At 43.3% G+C, this 21809-nt stretch overlaps 1 protein-coding gene across 1 annotated transcript in view; it reads left to right on the top strand.

The window, feature by feature from the left end:
* Positions 1-5960: 5960 nt before the first annotated feature.
* The window catches only part of grin3ba (glutamate receptor, ionotropic, N-methyl-D-aspartate 3Ba), a 61895-nt gene continuing 46046 nt past the window's right edge, over positions 5961-21809 (top strand). The window contains exon 1 of the mRNA XM_029494344.1: positions 5961-6491. Coding sequence (XP_029350204.1) covers positions 5961-6491 — 531 coding nt within the window. The remainder of the gene's footprint in view (positions 6492-21809) is intronic.

Below are 21809 nucleotides of genomic sequence, written 5' to 3'. Positions count from 1 at the left end.
TCCATCACAGGGCCTTGATGTCTTTGGACGGTGGAAGAAAACCCATGCAAGCACGGGGACAACGTACAAACACCGCACAGAAAAGCCCCAGGCCCGGGAACCGAACCGCGGCCTTCTTGTTGTGAGGCAACAGCTCTAACCATCCAAATGATTGACTAAAAGAAATTCAATCACCCATGATGCCCAAACGATCATTTATTCTCTGTTTTAATTTCAGAAATACTGAAACGTTTAATCATGTCATTTTAAACAACAGCTGGAAAAATGGAGGCCTGCGGAAAAAAAAAACAAAAAAAAAAACTTTTTTATATTTTCCCTCTCTTACAATCCAACAGAGATCGCAGCTGTTCCCGGTCTCTCTCTCATCTCTACCCAATTTCTACCCTCTTAACCCCGGTAGGCGGAGGCGCCCGGCGGCCCACCTTGAGACATTTTCATCACCTGAGTGGTACACCAGCAGTGACTTTAAAATAGAACAAGCAAGTCATGGCGCAAGCAGGAACACACACACACACGAAAGCCACAAACATGCATATTACCATGGACAGACACACACTCATGGCAGAATCAATCCGACTTGAAAAACCGAGGCGCACACAATGACGCACACGCACATGCATGGTGCTGCTGTTGCTTCCAGATAAGTCTCTCTCTGTGGACCAGTGTCTTTGTGCATCGGGGGGAGCAGGGAGGGAAAGGAATAAACTCATGTCAATTTGTTTCAACTCATGACACGCCAACACCGAATCTGTCTGAACATTCCCTCCTCTCCACACTCTTGCATCCTCGCTGTGCTCCTTACAAACCCTTTCCAGGTTTTTGACACTTGATTAGTTGTCTTTCTTCTCTGGGTTTTTTTTTTTTTTCTTTCTTTTCTTTGCTTCCTTCCTTCTGTCCCTCTCTCTGTCTCGCTTCTTGTTAGTGAGCATTGTGCTAAGAGGTGATATTAGTGCCTTTAGAGCTGTGCCAGGAATACTAACTCAGAGCTCCCTGGCAGTTCAACCGTCTCTGCTACCTGGGTCTGTACTGGCAGATTATTTAGGATTACATTTTCACACACAGGGAGAAGCACACACACAATGACATGCACACAGACACAGACTATTCTTGCTCACAGAAGAGCACTCACCCTTGCTTAAATTGGCAGTTGTTGTTGGCTCACCCCTTAGCTGAACCGCTATGTTCTGCTGCAGTCTTTTAGTAGTGTAATTGCAGTTTCGGTTCAGAGATGAATCATTGATGTGGTTCAATGACGCGGGGTTGGATGCTTGGGGGCAAATAGAAAATCTGCCACTTTCCTCACCCGGACAACAAAAATACGAAATAGCAGAGCGAGGGAGTGGGACCAAAAAGATCAGAGGGGAAAGCGGATGAAGGTGACAGCAGAAGGGAAATAGGTGGAGCTGGGCAGATAAACGAAAAAAGGAGAGGAGACGATGTGTGCACATTTAAGATGCAAAGTCGAAGGGCAGGTAGAGGGAGGGGCTGGGTGAACAGGAGGAGGGATCTCACACAGTGAAAGTGAGACAAGACCCCTGCAAGCAAAGATGAAGGGCTCCTTTAATTGGGTTTCTGATGCTTGCTTAATCCTATTCTCCATATTAATCCCCGACAATGTACATCATCAAAACAAATACACCCATGGGAGGGGCGCTGTTAATAGGAAACAGTAATACAGATCAAGTGTGCATGTGGGCCACCTGTATACAACCTTTAGGGACAAACTCAGGACAAATCCCTTCCTTCACTCTCCCTGTGCAGCAGAAGGGGAAGGGGGTTGCAGTCCCCGTTAACACCTTTAACAAGCCCCCCCCCCCAACTCTCCCTATAATGAATTGTACTGCGGAAACGTAATTGTATTATGATTCTATTTTTGAACATGCAACAGAGCAACAAGTGGAAACAGTCACCTTGCCGAAAACTAAAATTACATCTGAATACAGTGTTGCTCAGCTGTGCCGCCTCTCAGTGCTCCCATGCTCCCAGCGTTTAACTGAGAACACCCCACAGCTACTTGCCCACCTCTGGAGTTGTGTCTGTACTTCAGAGCGCACATAATTTATTTCACACTTAATTCTTTTCACTCTCATGGTGGATTTGATTTAGTCTGTTTATACTGTAAGCCTCTCTGTGCCTCTTTCTTCAAGTGATTTTATTAATGTTTTTTGAGTAGTATGTAAATGTATGAGGCAATGAGCAAGGATGCCCTCCTCCCCGGCCCCCACCCCCCCGCCCTCACTGAGAACGTTACAGTGGCAATAAAAAGGAAGTGAAGCCTTTCAAGTTATTTGCATTTATATATAACATTATGTATATATCTACACATTTAAATAATAATAATAATATCAGCACATATGCATCAAAGAAAACACACAACCTATGTTAGCTTTATAACACACAAATCATTGTGTATCATTCAAACTGCTTCAGTGTAGGTTAGAAAGAGTTTGTATGCCCCTCGGCTAGTGGCAGCAACAAAACCTTACTGGACTCAGGGGCTAGCATAGATTGTATTTTATCTATTGTTTGATTTTGTTGTCATGTTTTGGAAGGTATCCTTGAGTGTCCGGAAAGGTGCCTATAAATAAAATGTATTATTATTATTATCACCTGGAGTTCAGTCAATGATAGCAGATTGGAGGTGATAGTTAGAACTACTTTGATGAATAAAAAAAGAGGCACCTGCTGATGTGAAGCCCACAGCTCAAAATATAATAATAATAATAATTTGAAGAAAAAACAGATCCCAGAGGAGTTTATGATCAAAGGGTTACAAAGTGCTTACATATTCATCAGTCCACAGCAAGACAGACTGTGTATATAAATGCAGACGATTTAGTGCTGTGGCTACTCTCACTAAAGTGGCCACCCAGATGAGATGAGTCCGAAGGCATAATGCAGAATGCTCAATGAGGTAATCAACAAAAGGCTTCAACCCATCATTAGGGCTGGTTAACATCTCTGTTTTGGGGTCTAGCACATGCAGTGTGGTGGAAGAGAGGAAGCTGCTCTGTCTGAAAAATGATTCCTACATGTTTTGTGGACCAAGGTTGAATTGTTTGCAAAAGAAATGGTGGATGGTGTGAAAAGGAACCTGCAGATCGCCAAGGCAGAGGGAGCTTCATGATTTGCATTACTGCCTCTGGGCCTGGACTGCTTGACATCAGAGGAGAAAATGGATTCCCAGGCTCATCTGCATGTCTTGCAGGATAATGTTATGGTGGGCATCCACCTTATTCCTCAGCAGAAGCTGTAAGATGCAGCTCAACAATGACCCTAAATCCCCTGGTGAAGTGAATCTTCTCCAAAATGATTTTCAAACAATGTAAAAGACTGAAAAGGCAGAACAGAGCACACCTAAGATCCTGAGAATATTTCTGAGCTGAGGGAGTTCTTTCAGATGAATAAATCAGAATTCCTGCTGAAAAGGTCTGATCTGAAGCTTGTTTCAGGTTATTGGTGTTACAGACGGTCCAACCAGGTATCCAAACAGAAAGTTACTAGCATTATAATTCTTTTTGTGCCACCAGCAGAGGCACATTGTTTTTGCTCTGTGTTCATGAGTGAGATAAAGAAGATAAGATTTCATTTTATGACCAATTGCTGCAGAAAACCAAATAATTCCATGGCTCATTTGCCTTTTCTTCCCACCACCATCTATTTAGCTCCTTCATTCATCTTCTACTGCTTATCTGTTTCCAGGTCACAGGGGGTGCTGGAGCCAATCCCAGCTCAAATTGGGCGGAGTACACCCTGGACAGGTGGCCAGTCCATCACCGGGCCAACACGGAGACAGACAGAGACAAACAACCACTCACAATCACAGTCAGACCTACGGACAAATCATTAACCTAAACATGATTTCCTTTGATCAGAGTACCTGGAGGAAGCCAACACAGGCACATAGAGAACATGCAAACTCTGCATAGAAAGAGTTCAGGAACCAAACCTGCGACCTTCTTGTTGTGGGGCAACAGCACTAACCACTGTGCTGCCCCTCTATTTAGACAAAATATTAAATTATTTTCTTTGCGTCAGATTACCTATATTATTTATTGAACTGTCTGGATCTTTTTTGGGATGTGAAGTCATGAAAAGCCTGATGCAATAAGAAGTCAGCTTACATTAAACTTAACCCAATGATCATCTCACATATAAACAAAAACACATTCAGAAGCACTTAGTTAGAAAATCAGTCCTGCCCAGCTTCACCGGCTTCCTGGGGGAAAGTCTGTAAAGAACCATGCAAGTTTAATGCTCGCTGGATTTTTTGCAGCAGAACAAAGCTTGCAGTGTTGGTTTTCATCTTTCCTCTGTACCCAGCAAGTGGAGCATGAGGAGAGGGAGGAAAGGTAAGAAAACACTTTTTTTTTTTTTTTTTTTTACCCAAGTGTCTTGGATCTCTCAGGAAAACACACCGGTATCTCACGAGGTCACCCGGCATGCGGTGAAATGACTTGTTGATCCCGGGGAACTGCGCATGCACGTGCACGAGAGTGAGCCAGAGAAAGGCAGTGACGCCTACTCCACGCAGCTCTGCCAGAGAAACCTGTTCATGTCTGGGTACCTCACAACTGAAACAGCCTTGCAGCTTCACCTCCCGTGGCCAACTCCACAGCGAGAGAGAGCAAGAGAAGGGGCAGATACATATTTGGAGTGTTTGCGGTGTTTGGAAAGCAGGCAATTATCAGTAAAGAAAAAGAAAAGGTTTAACCCCCCACCCCCCCCAAACACACACACACACACACCAGTGACCAGATTTCACATAAAGCTGCAATCAATGTGTTCTGCTCTAATGATGGCAAATTAGATGAAGGGAGAGAGAAGAGGGGGGTGGAGGAGGAATGGGGAACGGAGTGCTGTCCTTTGCATGAAGCCAAATTAGCATGCACAGTAGATCTCTTTTATGGCATTGGCGCTGTCCGTGGTGCTGAAAAGATGTGGTTACACAACGGATAATGTTCCACTTGGACGGCGGAGAGGAAGTGGGAATAAATCTCTGAGGAAAACTGAGATATCAGCAAGCTATTAGCTTTGTGTTGGGCCAACCTGGCCGGGACATTGTGGTGGTGGAAAGGTGCTTAAAACTGTGTTATTACCTCACACATCTAATGGCCGTCATTTATAACAGCGAGTTTTTTTGTTGTTGTTGTTGTTGGTTTTTTTTTTTTCTTCCATTTAAACTGCTCCAAGTTTCAGAAATTGTGACTTTAAGTGCCACAGTTGCGTTTGTTTTCAGGAAGATGTTTGATTGCCCATTAAAATTTAGGGTCCAATAAAAAAGGAGCAAATACTAAAGTAAACTCTGGGCGAGCAAACTTAATCTCTGGATTAAATTATATGTCTTAAAATAAGAATCATAAAATAATCACACGCTTGTTTCTTGTAGTTTCACTTCTGAATGAAAACATTAAGTGCAAAATCTCTCTGAGACCCGGAGAGGCGGAAGGAAATCTTACCCGACGAATTTTCATTAAAATTCAACAAGAGGCAGTCTCCGTGAGAGGTTAGTTTATTGGCGGGCAGGCGCATGGACACACTATAATCACACACACACACACACACACTTCACAGCTGGTGTGCCTTCCTCCGGCAGAGACTGACAGAAGCGGGGCGACCGCTCTAAGCTGCGAGCGCTCATCTCTGCTTCTCCTCCACCGGCGCGTCTTTCGCTTCTGACACAAAAACTTTGAAGAGGTGAGAGGCGAAACGTCAAGACGTCGACAAATCACCGTCGACAGCGCGCATTAACAAAGAAGAAAAAAATATATTTATATATCTATATATATATATATATATATATAGAGAGAGAGAGAGAGAGAAGGGGGTGGAGGGGGGGAGGGGGAAAAAGAGCCATCAAGTCCGAGAAGAAGCGGTGGAGCCGGGAGAAAAGAGGGAAGCTATGCCATCTCCCGCCGAGCAGAGCCCAGTCCTCCTCTGTTGCGTGTCAGAGCTGCAGCATGGTGTCTCTCCCTGGACCCTGGATCTACAGCCTCGCCCCCGGGAGACCTCATCCCCGCTTCCTCGCTGCCAGACCACTCCTGCTGCTCCTGCTATTGACCGGTATCTCTTCCCCGGAGTCGTGCCTCCCTCACCCCCAGCCTTGCCACATCCTCGCCCGGATAGGACACACCGTGCGCCTCGGTGCGCTCTTGCCGACCCGCCAGCCGGTACGGATACAAAACGCGCTCAACCGCGCCCTGGCTAGCCTCCGGCACCAGAGCGGAGGGGGGGTGGACACGACTACCTCCCAAACACCTCCCCTGCTGCCCTACAACCTGAGCCTGGAGATGGTGGCTCGATCACCCGGGGGAGGGGACCCGGAGTCGTTGTCCCGGTGCGCCTGCCAGGACCTGGTGGTCAGGGGGGTGTCCGCTGTGCTCGCCTTTCCCCGCTCCAGGGAGGAGCTGATCCAGGTGGAGTTCCTCTCCTCTTTTCTGGAGATCCCTTTCATCTCCATCCTGGAGGACACTGAGCCCCTTGTGACCAAGGTACGGATAGATGGGAGTGAGTGCTCCCCCCTCACAGTATTGTCCTTGTGCACCTGTAGCAGTCATCTTAGAAAGAGGGAAGGAAAACGCGAAGGTTGTTAACAAGTCATTATTAACGCTTTCTGCACTCTGCACCTTAATCAGCAGCCCAGGCTTGGCTGAACACATTTTCATTTGGACCTTTGTAGCAGAGCTGGAGCTCAAAAATGACCCTTTACCCTGTGGCAAGGATTTTGATGTCTGTGCTTGTGGGAAACTCTTCTCACCGGGCACACATTAAAGCTGGATTAAGGCAAAGTAGTGTCAGGAAGAAAAATAACTCAACAGGGATGAATCAGCAGAGCAATTATCCTTAATCACAGCCTTAAGAATGACAAGAATAAATGATATTAGGGACAGAAATAGTTAAGAAATAATATGGTAGATTTAAAGGTGAAAAGAGTGTCTAACATTCTTAAATTGCAGCAGTAAATGTTTTCTTCCAGCAGAACTCTGAGATTTGCTGGTGAACCTGCAGGCCTTTCACATACATGTTTAATATCTGGTAGCTCTGCCTCGGTGTTGGACTGAGCCCGCCAGCCATCCAGCAGCAGAGGTTTAAAGTAAAATGCTTTTTTTTTTTTTTTTTTCTCTTTTCCCCATCTTAAAAAAAAAAAAAAAATCCATCTTCTTGTGCATGTGTGTGTGTTAATAGTGTCTGAATGTGTGAGTGTGCGCCTGAATGGGGGTGTGTGAATGCACGATTAAAGACGGCTGTGTTTTGGCACCTTTCAGAGTGAATCATTCAAACAGTTGAGATCCTGATAGATGGTTGCTGAGGAGAGGTGTGGTGCCCGCAGCTTGTGTTACGTGAGTGTGATCTCTACATGTGTTTATGTTTGGGTGCTCGGGTGTGCTTGTGATTGTGCGTTGAAATTTGTGGATTGGCAATAAGCATGTGAGCGTGTGTCATGTTAGTATTCCCAGCAGCAATCGAGCAGCTTGCCAGTCAGTCAATCCAGCTCCAGTCATATCCGCTGTTTTCCAACTGAGCAGCCAACTGCATCCCCCTATCACGCACACACACACACACAACAAATCCAAGTGCACACCACACACACATACAGACATGCACAAAAAAGCATGTGCGCATAAAGAGAACGCTTAACTTTTGTACAGGTTCAGCTGAGACACGCGCACACGGGCCGAACAAAGAGGCAGGATAAGGGAGACGGTGAAGGGGAAAAAGAAGGAGGGGTAGCGGAGAAGATCTATAGTTTAAGTCTGAAATCTTTGTCCTGTCGTGTTTCTTTGTCAACAATGGATTGCTTATTCGATTTCAATAAAGCCCGCATGAATGAGAAGTCGCACAGTTTGACGAATGTGTTGGCAATGCAAAGAGATAAGCAGGAGAGAGCAGAAGGGGGGAGAGAGAGAGAGAGAGAGGAGTGATGAGGGGAAGAAGAGAAGAAGGGGTGGGCCTGGAAGGAGGAGAGAGGTTTTCTTTTCTTTTTTTTTTTTCAGCCATGGGGGGGCCTTTCATTTCTATGCAACTGTGCTAAGCAGTCACTGGGCAAAAGAGAAACAACCATCGCCTTCTTTCTGTGTTTCTTGCTTTTTGCTTGTCAGTATTTTTAGCAATCATTTTACAGCTGTGTTTTTTTTTCCCCCCACAGTAAAGGTTGCCTGTTCTGGTTAGTTGTTGTGGTTGCTCTCCACACAAGGGGCTCAGGCTTATGTTAACCCCTCCCCCTCCACCCATCCAGGTGTCAGACAAGGTAATGAAGCAACATCTGCACCTTTGTAAGCTTGGGGGGGGGGGGGGCTTTATACAGGAAGAACTAATAACTGGATGATTGGCTCAGGCCTGAAAGTGGAAACAATAGAAAATCCATAGGCAGCAGTCAGAGAGCGTGAACAGGAAAATAAAGAAAAATGAAAGCTAAAAATCAAACAAGAATCAAGCATATCAAGCAAAGATATCACAAAATCTCTGTTTACTGGGTAAAGAGTGTAGTTTCTGAAATTATTATGTGCCTCGTAAACTGTCCAAAAATACTTCTTTGAACTTACTGACTCTGAGGGTTTGCTACCTTTCTGTTTTTTATTGTTGTAAGTTGAATCTTCTTGGCACCATGCTATTGCTTTGGAGTACGTTTGGACAAATCAAACAATTTTAAGATATTTTTCCTTGAGCCTGGGGAATTGCAAAAAGGTATTTTTCGTCCAGCATTTTACATAGTCTGAGATTGATATAACCACAAAAACGCCCAACTACTTTGTGGATAATAAAGTGGTGAGAAGTTGCTGCACTAGTGGAGAGCGAATTTCAGTATGTGGCCAATGGAAGGGTGTGTTTTTTTTTTATCTAACGCTGCACGGTGCCGCTCCATAGAAGAGGGAGCATGAGTATGAGGGGGAGAAATAAAAGTAGGCTGGTAGGAGGTGGGACAGGTATTTAACACACAGAGTGATGAGTGGGCTAGGTCAACAGGGATGCAAACCGATACCTTCTAGAAAGTTTAATGTTTTCTCTGCCAATAGCAAAAAAAACAAACAGACAAAAAAAAACAAACAGAATGTATCGTTCTAATTAAAAATAGTATTTAAATTTTAGCATCAGGAGGGCGGAGTGTTCCTGAGAAAGGGGAAGGTGGGTTGGAGGAAAACAGGCACAAAACAAATGCCGCTGCCAAAAAAATTGTCCCAGATTGATCCAAGAAAGAGGAGAGTTTTTGGTTGTTTGTGATTCTTTCTGCAGGGCGTTGGGAATTGAGCCCATGTTTGGACATCACAGAGAGACTGAGGGAAGCACTCGTGCATATACAGGGAGGAGACACTTGCAATGCCTCCTTCCACCTGTCAAGTAAATTTCACACAAATTTTAAAATGGCAGAAAAGATAAGGAATGGTGAATGGTGCAGCGCGTTTCCATCAACGGCTAAATTCACTTCCTCAAGGTCAACAAACTTGTGCACGGGAAAGCGAACAAAGTCTTGCGAGAAGTAATGAGTTTGTGGCACGCTATCATTTTTCTTTACTGTCATTTTAGATTTTTTTTTTTAACCACATTTCTTGTTTCTTGGGAAGACAAAGGCAGAGAAATGCACTTGGCACAGTTGCGCAGTTGGAGGAAGGGGGCAGCAAGTGGGTGGGTGGATGAGGGGGCTGTCATGCAGCATGTGTGACATTTCTTGTTGCTTGGTGGTGGTGATGATAGATGTTTTTCAGACTACCTCTCAGCACACTCCAAAATCTCCTCGTGAAGGCTTGTCATCATTATGTGCTTGAGGAGGAAAATTCCCCTGTAAATTATCGCACAAGTTTCTTTGAAGCTAAAATAATGCTGTGCAACAGCACGGGGGAAAAGCCTAGACTGAGAAAGACTCACAAGGACACAACAGACGGAGAGAGGGGGACAGACAGACGCCCAGGGTCGGTTGTCCGTCTGCATCCTCCTCTCTCTGCTTAGTCAGAATGAGCTGTGGGACTTGGAGATGCGTCTAAGCAAGGAAGTGCTTATTCCTTCCAACCTACTTAAGCTAATTAGAACCACTGTGTGACCCCTAACTGTAAATCTTTCCTGTCTATCTGAAGCAGGCAGTATAGTTGGGGGGGGGGGGGGGGGCAGGAAGAAAGGACAGAGGGGAAAGAAAGAAGAAATGGACCTCTAATTCCCATCAGGCCCATTATGGGCATTTGGGCAGGTGATTTGTTCCAACGGCGGTCTTTGGATTGAATTAGGTTAAGAAATGAAAATGAGGGTATTTGATGTTTAAGTGAGAGAATCCAAAAGTAAGCTTAATTAATGCACAAAAAAAAGAATGAAATAAGTTTTAAAATTGGTATTCTACAAGTACAACGGGGTGTGTTTGTAATAGCAGCACAGTCATCACGGAAAGAAATAAGTCAGTTGCGCAATTGCAGGCAGATTTAATTAAAATGAATATCTCAATATGCAATCTTGGTTAGTTTTTAATGCGGCCAGCCCTCTTTAAAAGAGCGGCCTGACCAAACAATTCTAGATTTGCTGATAATATCACAGAAATTATTTTGTGGATCATGATGTCTTTTCCAGAAATGTATTAGTAGGGAGAGCTGAAGGAAATGGTTTTTGCTGATTCCTGAACGTGATTATGTAACAGGGGTGGCCTGGTGTCATTTCATTATTCGTCATTCTTCACAGCGAAAGCCATGTTTCTGAGCTCACATCACCCCGAGATACACTTAATACTGTTGAAATGTAGCCTAAAATTTGCCCATGGAGCAGAGTATAGTTGGCTATATTTCACATTTTCATTCTGAATGCTCATTATTTTCTTTCTCCTCTATTGTTCACTACCCTCCATTATTTCCGTGTTGAAGGTTCTAATAATCCATTTATATTCATATTTCATACAGTACAGCTCCGACCTACCTTGGAGTGTTTAGTGGGAAGCAACTTGGACGTCTTATCGTGATTGAAGACGTTTCACGTCTCATCTAAAAGGCTTCAGTTCAGAGGGTCACTGCGGGAAACCACACTGACCCTCTACACGTGTTTACGTTTAACCTGGTATTGCCCCCACCACTCAGGGTCAAATGCCTGGGTTAAATACCTTGTTCCTCAAACAACTATGACTGAGAACCTTCGCAGTCATACTGCCTACCTACCTATTTTCTTTAATCAATAATGTGTCATGATAAAAGTAAAAAAAAAACAAAAAAACAATCTTGTTGCTCCAACCATGTGCTCTTGTTACAGTGCTGCTGCCCCCCCCCTCCACAAGGTTGAAAATCTCATCTGAAGTAATTTGTAATGTGTTATTCACCACAGCGTTAGTTAAAAGCTCAAACTGCAAAACACTGTCAATGCCATTATCCGTATAAACATAATAGCTGCCATACACACTCAGATATACTTGTGTTGTGTTTTATTTATGAGGTTTTTACTGTTTATGATTCTGAATAACCTTTATCGTTCTGGCGGGGAACTACTTCCCGGTGTGCAATCTATCCATCCCGGCATTCTTTAATGAAGTCCCTTCTTATTTTAATGACATACCTCATTCTGCTTAGTAAAACGAAGATTAGTGCAGTGAAAGAAAAAAAAAAAAAAACCCAATTTGCAACTTTGAATGAAATTACATTTTAATCCAGGGACCCTGCTGAATAAGACGCATTGTGGCTCCGAGCTAGCCCCACTCTCAAAGGACACACACACACATATCTGTGCACTCAAATATGCAAAGAAGCCACATGCACAAGTCCAACACAAATGTATACATTGCTATATGAGACATTTACACAAACACACACACACACACACACACATGCATACAGTATCTGCTCTGTGCTCACTAAAGGTTATTAAGCCTAATGACGCTTTACAACGCCATGCTGCCTTTAGTGTTTTCTTTGAGACGATGAGGGGATTTGTGCCCCAACCCCTGCAGCTGAATGAGTGCATGGAGAGGGACAAAACTTGTGCAGAGCCAGAGCCGCGGGCAAACTGACAGTTAAAGACAAGCAGGGCACTTAATGCAAACAGCTCAAAGCTTTTTCTTTATTAGTGTTGTGATGACAGTTGAGAGCGGTCTTGACTGAGTCAGATTAATTGAGCAGAGCAGAAACAGCAAAGTATGTATTACCAAAAGGACCGTGGGCCTGTCTGAGCTGCGCAGTATTGCATTCGAGTCCGTGTTCTCATGTTTGACTCATTTTTTTGGCTTGTGTTTTTGCCTCTGGTCGAACAAATGTCTCCAGTAACTCCATACCAGTACAAGATTTCTCTATAGAGTCACAAAAAAAAAAATGAACCAGTGACGGATGGTGACAGATAGAAAGGAGAGTAAGAGGCTGCACATATCAGGGAGAGAGGGAGGTGTGGCTGTCATTATAGGCAGTTAATAGAGGGATTGAGGGTGGTATGTTGGGATCAGGGAATGAAGGATCAAGGATGAAAGAAGGAATCAGTCATTAGGGAATGCCGAAAGGAGAAATCAAGGGTGAAAGGAGGGATAGCGCAGTTGGGAACAAGAAAAAGAGAAATGAAAAACAGGAAGAATCATGTAGAAGAAAATAGGGGATCACGTAAAAGAGAAAATCATCAGGAAGGGAACAACATGGGGAAAAGAGTTTGAGGCAGAACAGGAGGAATAAGAGAGTAGGGAAAAAGAAAAAAAAAACAACAAAAAAATGAAGTGGCAGCAGGACAGAAATAGAACAGGGTTGAAATGGAGAAAGTACACGGAAGTAAGAAAAATCTGAGTCAAAAAAGAAAGTGAAAAAGCAGACTTAAAAAAGGAGAGGAATCATTAGAGAAATATTGCGCGATGAAGTGGTAAATTGAAGAGTTGGGTGGTTGGGGGTTAAAAGGAGAGTGATCAGCAGAAGATAGGAGAGCTCGACGGGATGATGGGAGGAGGAATGGAAGGAATGAAGGGAAAGATGACAACAGGCCTGGGTGTTGTGCTTTCTCTTCCACTGAAGAGTTTGATGGAGGCAGTTTTATCTAAACTGTGCCGGTTCATTAGAGGATTAGTGAGTGATAACTTTGAGCTATCTGTGATTGAAAAACACCCTCACACCCATACAGATAAGTGTATGCACACGCACACACACACACACACACACAAACACATTCTGTCTATTGCTTACACACATACATCGCACACAAACATTCTCATGCAAATTTATTTGAAACGGACAAGAATAATAAAAAAAAAAAAAACAAAAACAAAAAAAAAAAAAAAAAAAAACACTTTGTCACCTTCATCCGAATCTTCTGCATCCCACTGAAGTTACTTTTATCTTTCAACTCAACAACTCTGATGCCGTTGATTGCGAACCAGCTCTTTGTGTGTGTATACATACACGTGTGGAAATTTGTCTTATTGTGTCACAATATGTGGCAACTGAGCCAGAAAACCAAAAACCCTAGGCCAGGTGGGCTTTGGTGATAAGGACAGACTTGGAGACGACACACTCGGTGCCCTATAGAGGCTTGCACAGGTTACAGGTGGAAGACAAGCAGACGGGAGAGGCAGACAGGTGAGGAAGACGTGTGATGATGTGAGATTAAACAGATGCTGACAGATGGCTGTGGGACACGGCTGAGTGAGTTGCCAAAGCGACAGGTTAGCCAAAGACCCAGGGGTGAAGACGAGAAAGTGGGGTAAAGGCCCATGAAGGAGGGGTGGGTGGGGGTAAAATTCAGAAACCCAAGGATAAAACATAAGCAAAAGAAAGAGATACAGATGATAACAGGCTCAGAAGGACAGGGTTGAGAAAAAATGAAATAAAAGTGGTAAAATAAAGTGAGCAAAGTAATTGAAGATAAAAGAATGAAATAAGGGGGCAGGAGGGGTGTAATGGAGCAAAAGGCTGCCAGAAATGAAGTTATTTGAGAGGCGGCCGAGGTACAGACAGGCCATTGAAAGATGGTGGACCCCAAGGTAACTTCTGTGTTCCTTCTGGGATATTTATGTTGGGAGTTGGCAAGAAAACTGGCATGATTTATTGCCCATCTGGACGGGCTTCAGCACCACCTGCCCACAGAGGAAACGCTGTCTGTAAGGAGACACACAACGCTTCACTGGTGGCCCCATACACTCACACACGGGAACATGCATCATTTACATCACTTACATGTGTAGAAATGTCATCTTCCCTCTTTTGGCTCCACCCCAGGTATGATATTTTCCCTCAAATGTCCCCTTTGCAACATTCAGATGTGAGAAGACCCATTATGCCTTTACTTTTGTGTCCCACTCAGAAATCAAAAGCCGAGTCTCGCCCACCACCGCTGTCTCCCTGTAGATTTTGACCTTGTTCACGGCTCCTGCTGAGTAATTGGCAGCTTTAACAAACTTTTTGCTTCATTTGTCCAGTGTTAGAAAAAAAAGGGAATAGCTTTGGCAGCTTTTTTTCTTTCGTGGCTCCAAAAGGGTGATGATGGCTACGTAGCCTGTAAAAAATCCTGTGAGTTTCTTTGTAATTTATATAACATAAGGCAGTCACTCATCCATTCACACCAAAAATTTTAATGCTTGAACCTGCTGAAAAAAAAGAAGCAAATTTTGCAGGTGACTGGTCTGTTTACAGTGCTAGTGAGTCTACCAGGTGTTGTGTTTACATGAATGCCATTCGTCAAAAAAATACCCATATTTGCTGTGGAGTTATTTGATTTGGTGTAAATGCTGATTGTACTGTTATCCCTTCCTGACAGAAGCCAGATGTTACGGAGTCTTAACAGGTTTTCTGACCAGCAGAAAAGGGGTCTGTCAAATAAATAGAAGGGTATAGAGGTGAAAAAGTGGAGTAAAGATTTCTGGAGCTATTGCACCTATTTCCCACTCTTACCCTACAGCTCAGGGTAAAATCTAAAGGGGTCAAGTCTTCAGTTTAACATGCAGTATACAGAACAACTTTAACGCCAGACTTGGCTTGTGGCCTTCCTCAGGGTCATAACCAAACATGTGACAAGCAAGGTCGCAGACAGTGATGCAAAAGATAATGATTAAGTGGCTGTTGAATATAACGGGCTATTTTTAGTACCTAGCCACAACGATTGTTGAACCAATCATATTACAGCTGTGACATTGTCAGCAGTGCAAAAAAAAGGAGATCATCAATGTAGCAAGTGCATTTGCAGTTCTTCTTTTCAGGATTTTATTATTTTCAGAGCATATAATGTAAAAAAAAAACAATAAATAAATAAATAAATAAATTATACCATTTCCTTTTCAAGCTCCGTGAGGTGTTTACAGAAGGCTACAATACACAAGCTGTTTATCTGACTTGGATGGAAATGAAGCCTGTGAGGTCACTTCGACTTCATTGTTTCATTTCAAGAGCAATGCAAAACAGGCAGCACAAATATATCACCACCCGCAGTCTGATTTTACTGAAACTGCTCTTGCCAACACGGATAAATGCATACCGCACAGTGAAACACACCTGTAATGCTTTGCAACGGCCATTTAGTACATAGAAATATTACTGTAGATGTAATCACACACACGCACAAGTGTGTGCACCTTGTACCTGTACTGTCACAACTTGCCATATGTGTTTGGTTACACATGCTCAGTCAGATTGTATCTGTGAGCATCCATCATGCACACAAGCAGATGCCATTTGTCGAGAAGTGTTTTGGTTCCTCTCTTCAGCTTTCTTTCCATATTGACCTCTGTGTTTGAGCTTCTTCCATAAAGCAGAACAGAGTGGAACAACTGATAAATCCCGAGTGATATCCCAGGCTGACAACTAGTGCAGGGGAAGCATGACGACGATCAGATATTTATATGCACAGCATCTAACACATAAAAGCTATTTATGAGCCGCAAGGAGACATGCAGACATGATACAACCGATAAAGAGAGTCACTATCGGAGACTCGGTATCAGGGAGGAATATTTGAAAGGGAGAGCATTGAGGAAAACGGACAAGTGAATGAGTCAAGGAGACGTTAAATGAGAGCTAAAGGGTGTGATGACACAAAGGGAAAATCTGAGATGGAGGAAATAAAGGATATTAAAAAAAGGGTGATGAGGAAAATAGTGAGAGGATGTGATCAATTTTCCTTCCTTGTTGCCCTTCACAACAGCAGAGGACGGGCCGTCCTCCAGATAGCGCTAAAGCAGCTTCCCTGTCGCACTTATCTCATGCCAAGTCACGCTAGAGAGCGGAGCAATATTTCACTCTAATTCAGGTCAGTTGCATGCATATATCTTGCATCTATCCTTCCATTCCCTCTGCCTTTTAATTTTAGGGGAGAACCGAAGAATACTATTAAATTACAACTAGTTATAACCCTATTAGATTTATTCCATGACCCAGATCAAGACTATTTGGAAAGAAGAGACAGCTATTACATTTAGATGACAAAGAGCGTAAAAGTCAAACGAATTACAACATCATGGCTGAACGCCATCGTTTCTCGCCAGTACATGCTGCAGCTTCACTGATCTACTGTAACTTGTAATTTCAGTTGGGCTGTTGGTGCAATATTGGATAAGCGATACAAATGTTATGTTTGTTTGGTGCAGCAGGAAACACTACAGAACTGAACATTCGATAACTTCTGAGTGACCTCAGGCGAGAAAACAGAGCAGTTTACAGAGTACAAAGCCAAGCCTAGATTTTTTTATTTTAATAGCAAAAATGTGGCCATGTTTCTGTTTTTCTGTTGTTGTTTGTTTTGTTTTTTTTTTTTTTTTTTTAAATGAAGAGTAGAGTGGAATGACATACAAATATGTCAGGTCACCATTTCGCTAGAGGTAGGTTGTTTATTTTTCTCTGGGGAATGACACAAGTGTGAACTGGCATTGAGGCATTAAGGTGGAATGGTTTGGTTGAAAAATCCCTTTCGGGCGCAAAAGCTGGGTGAAATTGTTTGGTGGAGATGTTTTCTTGCAGTGCTGTTGATATTTGTCAGGTATAAAATTGGACTTGTGATAAACTCAATCTTGGTTGAAATGGCAAAGCAGAGTGGATCAAAATCTACACTTTGAAATTTGAATTTAGTGACTTAAGAAGGTTTCTATACATCATGCAGCAATATAGTAAGCATTTCAGTCAGTGGAAGCAATTACTGCACTGTTGGTCTCACCCATGAGGCTTTTGGGAGAAGCACTTGTGCTGCCTTTCTGTGCTCAGCTGTCTACATCAAGAAGAAGCAGTCAGTGCAGTGTCTAAAAATATTTTCCCCATTCTTTTCAATGCTGAGTGCTGTGAAGAAAATATAAAAGTAAAGTTTTTCTGCTTTCAATAAATGTCCTTTACGAGCACATAAAACTCACACTACGTTCCATGCCAGGCCAGGGGAAAATATCATTAGCTTTCAATAAATATGAATCAATCACATCACTGAAGTTGCCAAAATACTTACATCATTATGAAACAGCTTAGTTCTGCCAGAGTTGTATAACATAAAGTGAAATTATCACTGTGCGACCGGCTAGCTCAAATATTGAACACTTAACTCACAATTCTCCTGATGGGAGTGAAAAATATTACAAAGCAAATTACATTTCATGCTTTTGAATTTTTTTCCTCCAACTAAATAAGTAGTAGGGTTTCACGTGTCCACTGGGATGCATGGGACTTCCTTTAATCCGGCCACTAAAGTATATTTTTTCCTTTCTTTTTTTATGCTTGGCAGAAGAAACAAAGCGAAGCTTATGACTCAGCAAAGGAAATCATCCTGATCCTTTATTTAACAGTGCTAACTTTAAAAATGTGTGTGGTGGTACAATTTCTGCATTCACTGGCAGCCTTGTCAGCTCTGGTTAAAGGACTCTCAGTGGACATGGACATCTACAGACTGTCCGTTCTGTGTCAGTCTCAATCAGGCCATCATGACTGGAGCAGCATCATTTTACGGGTTGACTGCCAAGGCTTTCCCAGCAGTGATGATGCCCTGCCAACGCTGCAAAGCTAGATTGAGAAAAAAATCTTTTACGTGGCTTTCCTTTGCTTGTGTTTCTTGTGTGCTTTGGTATGCATGCACTGCCTGATATTTGTTCCATGTTGGAGGCGATTCCAAGTTGATGTAATAATTAAAATGAATTAAAAAACGTAATTAATCAAACTCTGAAATTGATGAATGATGCATCTTGTAAAACTGTTCTTTCATTGTAAATTGGAAGGCATGCTCTCCCTTTTAACGTTGTTATGGCAAATGGGTTTCATTCATCCAACAAAAACAAAACAGCATCAGTATTCTGAAAAATTACTTCATTTTTTGACTGTCTTTGATTGATGTCAATTTGATGTCAGCTTTTTTTTTTTTATTTACTGATTTGGGCATGAGGATATGGCTCTTTAGCTGGCACGGCGTTCACCAGGTAGCTGGTAACTTTGTTAATCTGCAGTGTGGCACTTTAGTTGATTTTGGATTTATTGCTGAGGAGAGCTGCATGATGCTGGAGATAGATGTTGGAATGATTGAAAAACCAAAACAGTGAGATAAAATGCAAAAAAAAAAAAGACGAGGCATTGATAGCTTAAGCTAGAGGGTTATGTTTGTTACCCATTGTTTAGGTTCTCAAGCCAGATCTAAATATATGTTGTTGGGGATTCCAAAGCATTCACATCTAAAGCTTTAATTCAGCTCAGGATTTCATTAAATGCTGTGGTGTGAAAATTTTCCCAAAGGGTAATAAATCAATCACACCACCAGTGTTGCTGATTACACCAACACTTTGTAAGAAAAGATCTGTTGGCTTTGTAGATTAGTGTTAACCCCACATGCTAACACCTTCATTCAATAAAGATTGCAGATTGCCTCATTAATGTTTTCAGACTCCCTTTTGACTTTTGGATTTAAATCCTAAATGTGGCCAAATTAGTGATTAAGATTTTTACTTTGACAGCTAATCCCCTGCCATTGCCATGTCAATCAACTTTCCCCTCATCAAGGGATAAAATTTCAAATCAAGAGTTTTTTTATTTGATGAACACGGACACTATATCAGATATGTAAAACAAAATAAATAAAAGACGATGGGACCAGTTGGCAAGTTGTGTCAGTCGCTGAATGATGTGCGAAACTAGTAAATCAGCTTCAACAGTAAACCCAGTCAAATGGCTCTGAAGCTGATCCTGCTGTGCCTTAACAAACAACACTCATGTACGTGTTAGTAGTATATATAGGCAAGACAGTATAAGGATTGCTGCTCCATTGTAATTCCTTGCTGGCACTTAAAGAATGATATATTGATTGCGGCACACACAACTTATTTTCCGGCCTTCCGTAAATCACTTAGGGATTGACAGGCCCTGGACGTCGAGCTGTCCATCCCATTGACTGCTGATTTCATCAGTATACCTAGCTGCACTCCTCAGGCAGCCGGTTGGTTAACTCCGCTTTTAAATCTGGATCAGATGTTTCTCTGGCAGTATTATTAACAGTGGATACATTTCCAAAATCTAATAATATTGCTGGTTTTCTCTCTATACCTTACCTCAGACTGCAAAGATGTAAGTGATTAGTTTTGCTGCAGCACAAATCGCTGGGAGGTAGATTGTCAGCGGTAAGCATAAGAGGTCCTCTGGAGGAAAGCATTCAGTCCTCCAGCTATTTAATTACGAGGGCGGCAAACCCTTGGGTGTATGGTTTCATTCTCCCACAACGGTGGCTCGCTAACAAACTGTGCTGCGTGTCTTTGATTGATCTAAAGCCATTTGAGGTGGCCGTGGAAAGACAAAGGCAGTGATAAAAGGATGGGGGGGGGGGCAGTGGACAGGGAGGTTGAAAGGACAGCAGTGGATAGGCAGGAGGGATGCAGGGGAAGCAGAGATGGAAGGAAGAGGTTAGGGAGAGGGTTGTCAGCAGGGAGGGGAGAGCAGAGGCAGCGGGGGGGGGGCAGGCACAGTTTTTCTCTGCACACACAACGTCCACACAACTACACATGAACCCAGGAAGTGCATTTTGACACAACAGCACACAAAAACACACTTTGTTAAACTGTACTTAGGCCTTCTACAGTGTCAGGGGAGCAGAGATGTGGATGCATTTGCATAAGTGGGTATTATACTTTGAGCCAGTGGACACCAGCGATGGATAAAGTAGATAAAGCTTTCATTCTCTCTTTCTCTCCCTCCCCTACTGTGTTACCACACACAAACTCTCCATTTATTGCTCCCTTCTTTTTTTCTCTCTTTCACTCTAGACAGGAACTCTCTCTCATCCACCATTTCCTACTCTGTCTCACTGCAAACCCCCTCATCTACAAAACACACATTTATCCTATTTATTTGGTGTGCTGCTAAAATTTTTTTTTTGCTCTTTCCAAACTCCTCTCCTTATCTGCTTTACAACTCCCTGTGTGAGAACTTTTTCAATTATCCCTGACTCTACCTCTGAGGGTTAGGGACGAAGACACGGTTTTGGCAGGATGAAGAGTCCGCAGAGGAGAGAAGGAGGGTGTGTGTGTGTGTGTCTGGGGGGGGGGGCAGGAGAGGAGGAGAGGAGGATTACAAGTTGAAGGAGAGATTCTGCAGTGACTGTGTTCCAACAAGTCATCTTTCATTTTTATTACTTCAATCAAGTGTCCTTGAAGCCTAAATTTACTCAGATCATACATTCTTATCCTGGCTGGAAGGCTGGGATACCTTAAGGCAAAATACCTGCCTTTCCCAATGTGTGCACGGATGACTGACACTCTAATGTGGCCACTTATTAGCATCCGACCCTGCTCTGGCACAGATTCAAAAATGCATATTTCCTCCTTTTTTGCTCCTCTTGGTCACCGTCTCTTTCAGTGTGTGTGCCTCTCTCCATCCCCTCCCGCACCCTTTATTCTCTGCCTTTCTCTTCCACGCACGCACACACACACACACACACACACACATAGCACACTCGCTTCATCTTTCCCTTGGCAGGATAACACTGCAGTTTGTCACACACTGTGCAATATGGTACAGGTTGGAATCAGTAAAAGAGTATTTCTATTTCCCTCCAAGAATCAGCACCTTAGCATGGGAGATCTGTGAGTCCTATGATCCTGGGAGCTGTGTGGGCGGGGGCAATAGCCCCTGGTAGGGTATCTCAAGGCAAATAGGTCCCATAGGAGGAACTAAATTGTGAGTGATTTATATTATTCTGATGAAGTGCACTTATACAAGGCACCTCACCCCGCCCTGACAACAAAAACCATGTGCAATACTGTGGTGATTCAAAAGAGTGCTTAGTGCCAGGACACTAAGCCGGAGAGCAATGATTGACTTTGGGGTCATATCATCCTGTCTGAGGCATCTGACTCCCTTTGGGCCCCTTCTTTTGGGTTTCCAGGCACGTCCAAAGGAAAGGAGACCCCAGGGTACACCTAGAGCCTGTCCGTCTGCGATTGCATCTCTCATCTGGTCTGAGAAAGACTGAGTCACCCAGGAGGAACTGGAAGGTGTTGCTTGGGAAAGGGACATCTGGGATTACTTTGCTTAACCTGTTGGCACCATTACTTGCCTCCAGATAAGCAGCACAAAATGGATGGTTAGATTGATGGAAATTTCTGTGCGAGTGTGTGTGTGTGTAAACTTGCAGAAGAGGTAAGTTTGCCCAGAGGACCCCCACTGAGGAAAGTCAATTGTTTCCTTTGTGTATTCCTGGACAGTTACAGAGTTATGGGAGTGTGTAATTCCATCTGCCAGAATCTACCTCACCGGGATGCAAACTGTGTGTGTGTATTTGTGAGTGTCTATGTGCTTATCCAAGAGTGCAGACAGCAGGGCTGCCTCCTGTTCCTTCAACCATTACGATTACTTGTCCCATTTCCATCATTCTATTTCTTATTAAGACTTGTCGCCTCTCTGTTCCTACAGCACTCTCCTGTTCCCCGGCTTTCACCCGTGCCT

Source organism: Echeneis naucrates, chromosome 22 (genome assembly GCF_900963305.1).
Source record: "Echeneis naucrates chromosome 22, fEcheNa1.1, whole genome shotgun sequence".
NCBI classification, from domain to species: domain Eukaryota; kingdom Metazoa; phylum Chordata; class Actinopteri; order Carangiformes; family Echeneidae; genus Echeneis; species Echeneis naucrates.
This window is presented reverse-complemented; position numbering and strand designations above follow the sequence as displayed.